Source organism: Ammodytes marinus, assembly GCF_949987685.1.
Source record: "Ammodytes marinus genome assembly, chromosome: 24".
NCBI classification, from domain to species: domain Eukaryota; kingdom Metazoa; phylum Chordata; class Actinopteri; order Uranoscopiformes; family Ammodytidae; genus Ammodytes; species Ammodytes marinus.
In genome coordinates, this window is record NC_137228.1 from 2415640 (window position 1) to 2429903 (window position 14264).

The 14264-nt window shown below is 42.7% G+C and overlaps 2 protein-coding genes across 2 annotated transcripts in view; one reads left to right on the plus strand and one right to left on the minus strand.

Annotated features, from left to right (window-relative positions):
* Positions 1–213: 213 nt before the first annotated feature.
* The window catches only part of gpr180 (G protein-coupled receptor 180), a gene marked incomplete at its 5' end in the record, with an annotated part of 17712 nt that continues 3661 nt past the window's right edge, over positions 214–14264 (minus strand). The window contains 5 exons of the mRNA XM_080052628.1: positions 214–1831; positions 9188–9265; positions 10923–11114; positions 11518–11675; positions 12227–12276. Of these exons, the coding sequence (XP_079908754.1) occupies positions 1676–1831; positions 9188–9265; positions 10923–11114; positions 11518–11675; positions 12227–12276 (634 nt within the window). The 3' untranslated portion in view covers positions 214–1675. The remainder of the gene's footprint in view (positions 1832–9187; positions 9266–10922; positions 11115–11517; positions 11676–12226; positions 12277–14264) is intronic.
* LOC307269692 (methyltransferase-like protein 27) lies at positions 3553–4333 on the plus strand. Its single transcript, XM_080052698.1, has one exon. The coding sequence runs from the start codon at positions 3561–3563 to the stop codon at positions 4248–4250; it is 690 nt and encodes a 229-aa protein (XP_079908824.1). The 5' UTR covers positions 3553–3560; the 3' UTR covers positions 4251–4333.

Consider the following 14264-nt stretch of genomic DNA (forward strand, 5'->3'; position numbering starts at 1 on the left):
TCAAGAATAAAGACGAATACTCCTAAATGCTATTGGAGTTAGTGGGGGCATTTATGTAGTTTCAGCACACTAAAATTGACGTGCATGTTTTGGGACATCCTAAATCTTTTTTTGGCATACTAAAATAGTAGGGAAGTATGGGTATTGGAACACAGGGTTAATATGGCGCACATGCTGTTAGCTCATAGACACGTGTTTAGAGTGAAGGGATAAAGAATGGATTGATGCTTTCTTGTTGACGCTTATTTCAGTGGGAACCAATGTGTGTGTGTGGGGCAGAGAAGTCTCAACGATCAGGCAGACTGATGGTTGCTTTGTTGACAATAAGAATAATATAGAACATAATCGTCTGTATTCATACATACATATTCTTTGTTTTATTCTTTATAGTCAACCTGTGATTCTATTGTTGGAGCAAGGAGCACACAGACCAAGTTTACCTGGATGCCATACTTAAAAAACATACCCTGCGTTCCATCCCCCATACTATCTACTATTTAGTATGGTAGAAAAAAAAAGATTTAGAATGTCCCGATTCTCGTGGCTGGATTTAGTACGGTTAGAAAATACCTGGATGTCTACTACATCCGGCCAATATTTTTTTAGTGTTGAAAACAGCGTACTATTTGGGCGATTCTGACCCACGATCCAGTGCGCACCAGAAGTGACGTCACATCGACGGAGCCTCCGTGTGAAAACAAACCGGGGATGTGACGGATATAGAAGCAAGAGGCAAGATCAAGGTGCAATGTTATGATGAAATAAATAAGTAAAAGTATGTCCCAAGTGTATGCCTACTGCATCCTAACTAGATTATTTTTTTAGCCAAATGTAGTATGTATAATAGAAAAAATTAAGAGTGTGTAATTTGGAACGCAGGTAGTCTCGGGCTGTGTCCTTCCACACAACCCTCTCTACCTTTGGCCGGCTACATCTGTCTGCCGATCCATTCCATGCGTGTTTAGATGTTGTACTTTGTCTGTAGTTTGTGTCAGTTTGTGGCCCCCGGCATTACATAGTGTTTCAGCTGCTCAGTTAGAGGTAGACTGTTGCTGTGAATATATTCCTCGGCTAATTCTGATCCCTGGCTATTGACTAGTGTCTGTTAATGCAACAGTTACTGCACTACAGCACAGTATACCCCCCTGTGGTTGGTCCAGGCTTAGTATCGCCCCTTGTTATTGGTCCTGACTTGGTTTCACATTGCAGTTTTTGCCAGCACACTAAAGAACTTTCCATGACATACCCACGTCCTGTGTTTATCTCCTATATACGGGTTGCGTCCCCCTATACTGGACATTGATTGGCTGGTAGATGGGCGTGCCTTTGACGTCAGCGTTTCTATTGGGTGGTAAAGCCTCCATCAGTTTGAAGAAGAAAAACGTATGAACAGATTCATTTCCTGATGCGCTGTATAGTTGAGGCAGCCGCCCAGACAACGCACACCTCCTGCTTTGAGAACAGTTGTATATATATATGTAAAAAAAAAAACTGTCCTGTCAGCGGCTCATTTCTCCTCTTCGTGACTGGTGATCGCCGAACCATCCAAACACTGACCGAACTCTTGGTTCAGTATGATCTGGACCCAGACCAAGGTCCGCCTGTTTGGTCCGGTTTCAACACATGTCATTTAGGTTGGGATCAAAACAGTCCAGGACCAGGTGTGAAAACGCCCTCAGTACCCCCCTCTGTGGCTGCTCCTGGACATGGTGAGAGGCAGTGAGACAGACGAGAGAGACGACACCTCCCAGTAGAGAGAGCGAGACAGGAAGAGCTGGTAGAGGGTCACCATGGAGATGGACTGGCACAGGATCACACCGATAGCCACCACCTACACACGGGGAAGACAGATAGGGTGAGTTCACACTGGGAAAAGTCCTCTAGTAGTTTACATGCCAGAACAAATACAATTTAGGGCGATTTTTCACCTGCTATGTAGTTCAGTTGAAACGAACAAAGATGCACTTCCGCCCGAGGTGCGCATCTTTCAGGCAGGTGTGAATAGAGCAACCGCACTCGGGGGTCGGACCAAACAAGGGTAAATAAGACAATCAGACCCTCTTCTTCATCAAATGTAATATATTGGCTCGGGGTTCCCGGTCAAACTACAACTAATCTTTTTTTTTTTTTAAAGATATTTTTTGGGGGCATTTTTATGCTTTATTGATAGTGCAGAGAGACAGAGGTGAAATGGGGCAGAGAGGGGAGTGACATGCAGAGAACGACCGCGGGCTGGAATCGAACCCAGGTCTGTTGCTGGGCCCGGCCCGGGAGGGGGACGCCTTACCAACTGAGCTAAAGGCGCCCCCCAACTAATCTTTTTAACAATGGCGACAATAATACTTTCCGATAATTCATCAAGCCTTATCTCTGTGGGCAAGTCGTTCCAAAGCAAAAGAGCCCTGGTATTGAGACACAAGATGTTACTAGAATTTAATTTGCCTTATAATTGTATAATATTTTAATGCTCAATACATGCTTTCTGCCTGTTGAACTTTGTCCCAGTAAACCTAACAGCCCCAAAGTGTTTTTGCTAAGACAAAAGTTGTTGTTTAGCCTTGAAGAAGAAAACTGCCTAATAAGATTTTGGCACATACAGAGGTATGACGCATTCATGTGCACAGTAGTTGGGGAGTAAAAAAGACTCCCTAAATTTATCTGCCTAATTAAAAACATTTCTGCTTTCGCCAGCAAAACAAGGGCTGGACACACCAAACCTAGTATGTGTTTGCGCACACACCACCTTCTCTTGCATATAATCCCATGTAAACTGTTAATTTCTTTGTATTCAATCATGTAAGCTACACTTGTGATACATGTTGTTTGACCCTTGCATTTGCTGTTTGCAAGTAAATCACCTGCTTTCAAGAAGGCCTGACTCAGTTTCAATTATTCAAACACTTGGGTAGTTTGATGAAATACTTCTAGTATCACAAGACATTTTGGCTGCTTTCCAATCCCCATACTTTCTGCTATTAAGTATGGCAGAAAAAAAGATTTAGGATGTCCCGATTCTTGTGGTCAGATTTAGTATGCTTAAAAATACCTGGATGTCTACTAGATCCGGCCGATATTTTTAGTGTAGAAAACAGCATCCTATTTGGGCGATTCTGACCCACAATCCAGTGCGCACCTGAAGTGACGTCACATCAACGGAGTCTCCGTATAAAAACAACCAGGGATGCGACAGATATAAAAGCAAGAGGCAAGATCAAGGCGCAATGTTATGATGAAATAAATAAGTAAAAGTATGTCCCAACTAGTAGTATGCCTACTGCATCCTAACTAGATAATTTGTATGGTCTGATGTAGTATACAGTATATAGAATAGAAAAAAGAAAAAGTGTGCGATTTAGAACGCAGGGTGTGTCATACTCAATGGTACGAAGGCATTTCGGGTCGGTGCCAAAAAATTATCGAACTTTTAATCCATACACACCCAGGTTATTATTGGGACTTATTATGAACTTGGAAAACTTGTTCAGCGGGATCTCTGCGTTAAAAGAATGCATCGTCGTCTTGCCCGTTGCCACAGCAGGTTTAGAAGTCGAGCCCTCAACATGTCCGAGTGCAACAGAACCATGGAGGATGTGAAAACCCTGCTTCAGTCTACCGATAGACCCAGGATAGATCCACGGGAGAGCAGAAAGCTCTACAATGTCTGGGCTGGTACTTATGACCAGGACTTCACTTTGATGAACTACAAAGCTCCACAGCTGGCCGTCGAATTCATCTCTGAACACTTCTCTGGGAACCCTGAAGATGCTCTGGTTCTGGACGTGGCCTGTGGGTCTGGATGGGTCGCCAGACGGATGGCTGAACTGGGCTTCAAGAGCTTTGAGGGAGTGGACGGCAGTCGAGCTATGCTGGATCAAGCTGCAAAGACCGGCCTCTATAAGGACCTCAGACTGGCCTTGCTGGGACCAGAAGCACTGCCTGCACGGACCGGTGTGTTTGATGTGGTGGTCATCGTTGGAGCTCTGAACGCTGGCTATGTGCATGTGAGTGTTGTCAGGGAGCTCTGCGGCGCCGCCAAGCCAGGGGGTCTGGTCTGCATGGTGAGAAGCGATCACGGAGGAATTAACATTGAATACAAGGCAGACCTGGACAGAGAGCTTCAGCGGATGGAAGAGGAGGGTCTGTGGACTCCAGTGGGGATCAAACTGCTCGACAGATACATGGAGGACCCGTATGCAGAGGAGATATGTGTCAGTGGTACTGCTTATCTGTTCAAGAAATCCATCGATTAAAAAGGAATCAATAATGATTGAAGAAACACAGAAAATATCCATTGTGCTGTGCATATCTTTTTCTACAATAAAAGAGTTGTGTTTTGCGGTCCAACTTTTACTGTTTTTCCTTGTATCATAAATGAAACGCAACACTTTCTTCAACTTTTTAAATAAAGTGTGCACCTTCCCAGATAGATAGATAGATAGATAGATAGATAGATAGATAGATAGATAGATAGATAGATAGATAGATAGATAGATAGATAGATAGATAGATAGATAGATACAGGGTTCGTACAGCTTTTTAAGAGTAAAATTCAAGCACTTTTCCAGCACTATCAAGATGACATGTCAACTTTTTCAAGGAAGACGAAGCTTTAAATATACAGTATATAAATAAATGCTTATGATTTCATACATTGCCTTATCTGTAAAATGGGAGTGTTCATATAATGTATATGGACAATCACCAATTTGTAGTATGGCCCTAAGGAGACCTTTATCAGTTTAGTTCATATGCCCAAAATGACCATCAATCAGGTTAATAACAACATGACTATACAGGTGATACTCATATTATTAGAATATCATGGAAAATGAATTGGAATTGAGGCCAGAATTCATTCAAAAGGGGCCCAAACCACGTACTGAGTACATATCGATGATTATACTTTATATAGGGCCGACATTTCTGTATTTAAAATCCCTTTTTTATTGATTTTTATGTAATATTAAAATGTTCAGAGATTTTGAACTTGGGGTTTTCATAAGCTGTAAACCATAATAAATACAAGTATAACAAATGAAGGCTTGAAATATCTCACTTTACATGTAATGAGTATATAATATTTTAGTTTCACCTTTTAAGTTGAATTACTGAAATAAATGAACTTTTGCATGATATTCTAATTTTTCGAGTTTCACCTGTGCTGTAGGCCTACTTGAGCAATATCACTTGTCACTATATCAGTGCTGCTGTGATTCAGTTGAAAATGCCATAATGATAATCAATAGGTCTAGATGTAGGAAATGGTTACTAATTAATAACTTATTTCACACACACACACACACACACACAGGCCCGCCGACACAAATGGCTGGGCCCCTGAAAACCTCCTGTCAATGGGCCCCCCTTACTCATACTTCACTTGTATCAATGTGTGTGTGTGTGTTCGCTCATCCCTAAATAAACACATACATGTATTTGTAGATAGACTAACTATTTTTATCAACTAGGGACATGCAGCGAGAGTTTGGGGAACAGTAGCTCAAGTGAGAAAAAGGACTCTTTTGTGATTATTATACTGTATATGTTTTTAAAAATAGTAGCACATTTCTGACTTACTTACCAATTTATTGTAATACCCTAAAACTCACGCAATTGCTTAATATTCAACAGATTTTTACAAAATAACATTGGTTTTCTTGAGTATTCACTAGGTTTATCACAGGAGCAGGCAACAACAAAGGACACTATTACAGACATTGCCTATGCTGCGGGCCACCCATGAGGTGCAGTAAAGAACTGGTCAGACAACCTTATGGTGTGACACCTGGGTCTGGTTGTCTATGCAGTATGTTCAGTATGTGACATGAAACTCATGGAACATTTTTCAAATTGTACCTGGCTGCTGGCGTCAACCTGAAGACATAGATCAAGACTTTGGACGTCATTGTCCCCAGGGGAAATTCTTTAACACAAAAATGTACGTTAAGAAATTTAAACCTGTTTGTAGACTCAGGAAAACAACAGAGTAATTACCTTGTCAACTTTATAAGAATGTTTTCTGTTTTACCTGAGGGGTCCAAATACTTTTCACAATTCATAGAATAACACCCAGACACAAGAAGCAGGACGACTCAGGTAAAATAATCCAGCCAAAACTGTACAACAATATATCAAAACCAAATTTTGTAACCATAGGCTAAGCAAAGATTGTTTTTATTTGCCATATGTCGAGTACGGGCTGATGCTGTGTGTGTGCGCGCGCGTGTGTGTTTGTATATTGTATGTACTGTTGTACCCTGATGCTCCTCCACATATGAAGTTCCTAACGGAAAAATAAAGTTCTTTGAATTGAATATGGCACAAAAAAGTAAAGGAAATTAATACATTAAAGAACTACATTTATCTGATATGGAGACACCTGAATTAATCAAGGAAATAATTTTACTGTAACTCAAACTTAAAAAAGCTCTTCAAGACTAGATTATTTTTTGAGAGTTCAAATTAAATGGAGGCTGGGCTGAAAGATTCTAAAATTCCTGGGAGAACAAATTGATAATTATTTTTTGATTAACACATTACTACAACTAGGTGGGAAGCCAACAAGGCATATACTGTATAAGGGGTCAAATTATAAGTTATACAAGTTCCCTGGCCAGCCTCCATTCCCCCTCAGCTCAGTTTTGTGGTACCCAGTCCACCTGCCCTGGGTAAGGGTGGGGGAGTATGTTATGATGTTTAAAAGGCAAAGCTAATCTCTAGCGAACACTTGGCGAATGTTTGTTTATGTTTACTAACCACGTTAATATGTGTCTCTCAGAGCCAGTGCCCCGCCTAGCCCGTTCCCCGAAATGTCAAAATCGTAATAAACAGCTAATGGCTCTGAGCCAGGCTTTTTAAAATTGGTGTTAGCGACTTTTTTTCAGCGTGCCGTGCACACAGGACGGACATGAAGCAGAGGGTAGCAGAGGAGGAGATATTGGCATTTTACCCAAGTTACAATATTTAAAATGTTTGTTTTGTCGTTATGGTTGTGCAAGTTTTAAATGGTTATAGTGAATATTTCTGTTAAAAATAATGTTAGGCTCAGTTAGGTTCTTGGCCTCTGAAGACCATGGGCCCCCCAAGGGCTGGGCCCTAGAAAGCTTTCCCACTTTCTACCCCTTATGGGCGGCCCTGCACACACACACACACACACACACACACACACACACACACACACACACACACACACACACACACACACACACACACACACACACACACACACACACACACACACACACACACACACACACACACACAAACACACACACTACATGTAAGAATAACAAAGGGCAAATACAGCCTTTGCAGCCCTTTTTTCCCCGGGCTGAATTATAACAATATGTATAAATGTATGCCTGGATATTATATATTTAAATACATTCTTGAGCTTGTGTATGACCAGACATTTTCAATATTGCTAGGTTTCCAGATTACAGTTTGTGTATGTTGGTGTGTTGCCAAAAAGTGATCCTCCCAAAAAAGGGCTTTCAGTCAAATAAAAAAAGGTATTTAAGCCAATGTCCATGATTTCAGAACGTAAATGGGACTAAGTGGGCTCTGGTCCAATAAAGCATCAGTACAAATATGGCGACATAGCGTTAACATGCTGAGACTGTGGACTGAAATCACTTGACAGCAAAGACCGTTCTCGACTTCGACAACTTCACAAAATTAAAATGTTGGATCTTGGTTCTGTAACTAATCTCACTACACTACAGTGTGACTAATGGATTAGGTTATAGGCCTACAACTTGTTATGGGAGCTGCATCGAGCTAACCCCGCTGAGTGTAACATCACGTTACAATGAAGTAACCCCCAAGCTTACGTTATCTAGCTAACAACATGGATTTGGAGCAATACACTATTGAGAACTAGCTGGTCAGCTAATTGCTAACGGTGTTGACTGAGCATCAATTTAGCATGCTATTTATTTGTATCAACAAGTCAATAACACAAACAAACTCGGGATTTGGTGCAACTTACAAAAAAGAACACGAATGAACTGTCATCCAGAGTGACATTGTCCGATAAGTTTTAACGAAAAAAAATTCTAAACTGATTTACCTTTGGCTAAGTGCCGATTCCCCCATTGTGTAGCCTGCTACAGCTGGAGGTACTTTTTGCAGCCGTACAGTAGCCTATGCCTGCCGGTTATTAGGGCCTCATCATAAACAAATGGAAACGGATATCTGGTATGGTAATCGGGAGCAATAGGTCCATGGGCAGCGACTCGTGGTTCTGGATAATTCCTGGAGCGATCGCCAGGTGTGGCGCGTGCGCCAGGAAAGAAAACAAGGGGAGCAACTGCACTCGTGCATACAAGACGGTGGCGAAGAAAACATTGCGACAGATTTTTTTTAAATTTACATAATAAAAAAATTAGTTGAATTACGACACTGGTCAATAAAGAGAAAATCCAGCATTTTCCAGCACAGTGTTCAGATTTCAAGCACATTTCAAACCTTGAAAACACTCGATTGAAAATCAAGCATTTTCCAGACTTTCAAGCATCTGTACGAACCCTGTAGATAGATAGATAGATAGATAGATAAATAAATAAATAATACTTTCCCATTAACGGTCTCTCAATGGGAATATTGAGAGGCCGTTTATTAAAAAATAAAAGAAAGATAGGGCAAAGTCCTTCGTAGCCTGGCAGCGCCTGCCTACCTACTTCCACTCAATTTTCATTCCCTTCAGTAGTCAGTTTGGGTCCGCGGTATATTCACAGGCTTTCTCAGGATAGACTTTCGCATGAACAATCAGCGAACAGAGGGAGTGGCTGAGAACAATGACGTTGAGGTTGTGCGCCAGTTTCAGTTGTAGTCAGAAACTGGCGAATGACATATGTCACGACCAAACGTTATGCAATTGGTTGGCAGATCCAGAGTGGCACTGGGCACATCCAATAGTTTTAAACTTCAACAGACACCCGCCTTCAAGTGAGTTAACGTCTGTCAACAGGGCAAGTGAGAATACGCACTTACAAACCACATGGGAACTTTTAAAAAGACAATAAAATGTTCATATAAAGTTATGTAAAAAGATAAAAATCACACATCCAGCAGACAGAAAAAGGATCATTCATTTGGAGTCACCCTTTGTCTGCCTACTGCATCCTAACTAGATTATGTCTATGGTATGGATGTAGTATGTAGAATAGAAAAGTAGTGTGCTGACCTTGTCCCTCTGGTGGTGGTTGAAGAGGCCAGACGTTAGGCTGAGGATGGGCTGACACAGGAACCATAGGAAGCAGCCCTGAAGGAATACAATCAACAAGCTGTCAACACTTCATCCACTGCTTACTACACAGTGTTAGAGACAGTGAGGGGGGGGGGGGGGGGGAATCAATAAACCACCACAATAAAGTCCACATTTTACAGGGGGAAATGTTGTAATATGTATGTGGTTTTGAAGGTTACTGGTAGTCTCACACAGCCAGACCAAACTACAGCTAGTAATATGGACAAGCTATTTGCCCTGCGTTCCAAATCACATACTCTTTATTTTTACTACACTACATACTAAAGTACAGAAGAGGTTTAGGTTGACAGGAGAGAGAAAAAAATCAGATAAGAAAGATTTATTTTCATTATGTTGAGAAATGTCAAGAATAAAAGACAAATACTCCAAAATGCTGTTGGAGTTAGTGGGGCATTTATGTATTTTCAGCATACTACAATTGACGTGCATGTATTGGGACATCCTAAATCTTTTTCTGGCATACTAAATAGTATGGAAGTATGGGGATTGTAACGCAGGGTTAGGTTGCGTTCCGAATCGCATACTCTTTCTTTTTTCTATTCTACATACTACATCCGACGATAAAAATAATCTAGTTAGGATGCAGTAGGCATACTATTGGGACATACTTTACTCTCTTATTTCATCATAACATGGCGCCTTGATCTTGCCTCTTGCTTTTATATCCGTCGCATCCCTGTTTGTTTTCATATGGAGGCTTCGTCGATGTTACGTCACTTCACGTGCGCACTGGATTGTGGGTCAGAATCGCCCAAATAGGATGCACTTTTCAACACTAACAATCTTGGCCGCATGAAGTAGGACATCCGGGTACTTCTAACCATCCTAAATCTGGCCACAAGAATCGGGACATCCTAAATCTTTTTTCTACATACTATATAGTAGAAAGTATGCGATTCGGAACGCAACCTTAGAGTTGCGTATACGGGGGGAAAACTGGGCTGGCCTGTTTTCATTTCTTTAAACCAATCACAATCGTCTTGGGCGGCGCTAAGCCACGGAAGCCACTACGTGTCCTTTCAAAATGGTGCAATCGGATGCCGACCATAGACCTATTAAAAATATCTTGATGCCTACTAGATCCGGCCGAGATTTTTTGTTTTGCAAACAGAATGCTATATGGTCGATTCTAACCCACAATCCAGTGCGCACCGGAAGTGACGTCACATGGACGGAGCCTCCGTAATGAAAACAAGCAGGGGGATGCGACGGATATAAAAGCAAGAGGCAAGATCAAGGCGCAATGTTATGACGAAATAAACAAGTTGAATTATGTCCAAATTGTAGCATTCTGCATGCTAACTAGATTCTGTTTGTGATCAGCTGTAGTATGTAGAGTAGAAACAAATAAACAGTATGCGATTTAAAACTCAAGGTATATTACCTGTAACACGTTTTAACTGAAAAAACATACTAATTCTGGTAACATTACAGCTTTCTTCAGGTAAAATGTGGATTTGATTCTCTGTTGTGGGTAGATAGATAGATAGATAGATAGATAGATAGATAGATAGATAGATAGATAGATAGATAGATAGATAGATAGATAGATAGATAGATAGATAGATAGATAGATAGATAGATAGATAGATAGATAGATAGATAGATAGATAGATAGATAGATAGATAGATAGATAGATAGATAGCTGACCTTGGTGAAGCAGAGGTAGAAGTCCCTCTTCAGAGCGCTCCTCTCAGTGGAGGTGACCTGGTAGAGGACGGAGGCCAGCAGCAGCACCAGAGCAGCTCTGAGAACAGTGAGCAGCAGGGCCGGAGCACTGAGACCAGCCTGGAAGAGCTCACCCTCTGAGTCACTGTACTGATCCCAGAGCAGCAACACAGCCTGGGAATGACACCGGCACTCATATATAACAACGCATTGTCAGAGGATTGGATTTGGATGGATGGATGGGTGGACAGACGGACGGACGGACAGACAGACAGACAGACAGACAGACAGACAGACAGACAGACAGACAGACAGATAGATAGATAGATAGATAGATAGATAGATAGATAGATAGATAGATAGATAGATAGATAGATAGATAGATAGATAGATAGATAGATAGATAGATAGATAGATGTAGGGAGGGAGTGATGGACAGACAGACAGACAGACAGACAGACAGACAGACAGACAGACAGACAGACAGACAGACAGACAGACAGACAGACAGACAGACAGACAGACAGATAGATAGATAGATAGATAGATAGATAGATATAGATGGATTGCTGTGTACCTGCGTCAGCACTGCGCCCACACAGCCGGCGGTGGAGGCCCGGGAGCGCTCCCACTGCAGCGGCCTGGAGCCAGGCTTCTTGCCCCGCGCCAGACCCCAGCCCACACACAGGCTCAGCAGCATGTACAGCATGGACCCCTGGGACACCATATCCCACACTGCACCGGGGCACACACACACACACACACACACACACACACACACACACACACACACAACAACAGGGCTGTTAACCAATGGATGAGGAGTAATCACACAGTTAAGCAGCTCCTCCCGCTCTCAGAACAAACCGCTGCGTTCCGAATCGCATACTATCTACTATTTAGTATGGTAGAAAAAAGATTTAGGATGTCCCGATTCTTGTGGCCAGATGTAGGATGGTTAGAAATACCCGGATGTCCTACTACAGACGGCTGAGATTTTTTAGTGTTGAAAACAGCATCCTATTTGGCCATAATCCAGTGCAAACCTGAAGTGACGTCACATTCGACAGAGCCTCCGTATGAAAACAAACGGGGATGCGAAGGATATGAAACCAAGAGGCGCGATGTAATGATGAAATAAACAAGTAAAAATATGTCCCAATTTTAGCATACTGCATCCTAACTAGATTCTTTTTTATGGTCAGATGTAGTATGTAGAATAGAAAAAATTAAGGAGTATGCGATTTGGAATGCAGGGTGAATCCAGCTTTCAAAAAAGAACATACACTGTGCCAGGCTGCCCATCAGTGGAAGACCAACACCGTCTCTAGAATACCTGTAGAACACAAGAGAACAACATCAGACACCTCTCCCATTTATCCATCACAAATACATAGTATTTCCCACCGATGCAAAATTGGGGCTAGTTCGAGACAGTTTTTTTGGTTTCCCGCCAGAGAGGAAAAAAATGGTGCCAGAGCAAACACCAGGTTTGAGCTGGTGTGGAAATGTGAGTGTCAGGGGCCGGGGGAGGGATTATCCTGACCAACCAGACCCAACTCAAACCCAAGCCCCAACCTCAGCGATTTTTACCAGCATCCAATAAGGAAGTGACCACAACTACTAACCGGAAGTGCCCCAAGGGGGTGGAAGCAGAAGACAGCCATCTCTCATTGACTCACTTATTAATGTTATATAGTATGTTTAGGTCATATCTCCATGACAACACTGAGGGGGGTGAATTTTTTTGGACCACGCTAGTTTTTATTTTATCGGAGGTTAAAATGTATTGGCGCGATCTCTTGAGTGACAGCTCTCTGCCTGTTGTCCCTAACTTTTGCCTCGTTTCCACCGAGTAGCGCGGGTCGGGTCGGAGCGGCTCAGAGCGGGACAGCTCACTTTTAAGAATCTGGGTGGTGTTTCCACCGCCGACCCTACCCTTACTGGTAGGGCGGGGTTTATGACCCTACCCTTACTGATAGGGCGGGGTTTAGGCTGGACTGCGATAGCCGCCGCCAGAATGTGGGTCAAACTATCGGGCTGTGGAACAACTGTGGTCAAGCCAGCGGTCTCTTGTTTTTGCATGGTCAAACCAGCCGCTACTTTATTTATTCCCCCCCGTGTTGTGAGCACAGAGACGGCTCGGTGCAACTGATAGAGACAGTGAGCGAACAGCGCTGGCTGCAGCAGCTTCGTGACATCGTAGCAGTGAGACACAGTGTAGCCAACTGATTCATTTAATGATGAGGAAAAACACCACACAATAAACAGTGCCGCGCTCACATTTTTCGCCAAAACACACCGACTCTCTTCACTCTAGCCGAGGTGACTACACACGGCGGAAACAATTCTTTCGACCAACTGCGGTCAAGCCAGCGGTCTCTCGTTTTTGCTGGGTCAAACCAGCCGCTTTTTTATTTATTCCCCCAGTGTTGTTGTGAGCGTGTATTTACTACTATCTAGGCTATGGCGTAAACACACAGAGACGGCTCGGTGCAACTCATAGAGACAGTGAGCGAACAGTGCTGGCTGCGGCAGCTACGCAGTGGGACACAGTGTAACCAACTGATTAATTTATTGACGAGGAAAAACACCACACAATAAACAGTGCTGTGCTCACATTTTCGCCAAAACACAAGACTCTTGCCGAGGTGACTACACATGGCGGAAATGATTCTTTCGGCCAATCAAATGACGGCAGTGTGTAGCTCCGCATTTTCGGCACCCTTTCAGGCGGCTAGTACCCCTACGGAGGAGTACTGAGATTTGGAGCGGCTCAGAGCGGTTAGGTGCGCTTAAACCGTACCCTACCCAACTTTTGGCAAATGAAAAGCCAAACTACCCGGACCGAACCGCTCCAATCCGACCCGCTCTACTCGGTGGAAACGAGGAATTTGCCTCAGAGGTATACGTCAGCTATCTCCCTCCCCCCGACGTGAGGCGGAGTAAAAATCTTACAAAATGGCGACGCGCACAAACCAGGATTATTGGATGCCGTGTGAATAACTGAGGTCAGCCCGGATGCTACATCCATATTATATACTATCTATGCTCAAACCTCATGCCCGCCATATTAAAAAAAAAATATATATATATATACTATATATATATATATATTTAAAATATGGGTCGTGTTTGGTTAACAAAGCAAAGCGAGAGGCAACACGCGTAAAAATAAGAAGGATGAATTGAGTTCTATCTTATCTCAGTAGTCTGTGTGTTAAGATAAAGGGACTATGGCTGTTCCAGTCCCCATAGTATCTACTATTTAGTATGGTAGAAACAAGATTTAGGATGTCCCTAAATCTGCCCGATTCTTGTGGG

Bases quoted from the DNA above. Each gene is read 5' to 3' on its own strand.
- LOC307269692 (XM_080052698.1), top strand. From the start codon at position 3,561: ATGTCCGAGTGCAACAGAACCATGGAGGATGTGAAAACCCTGCTTCAG.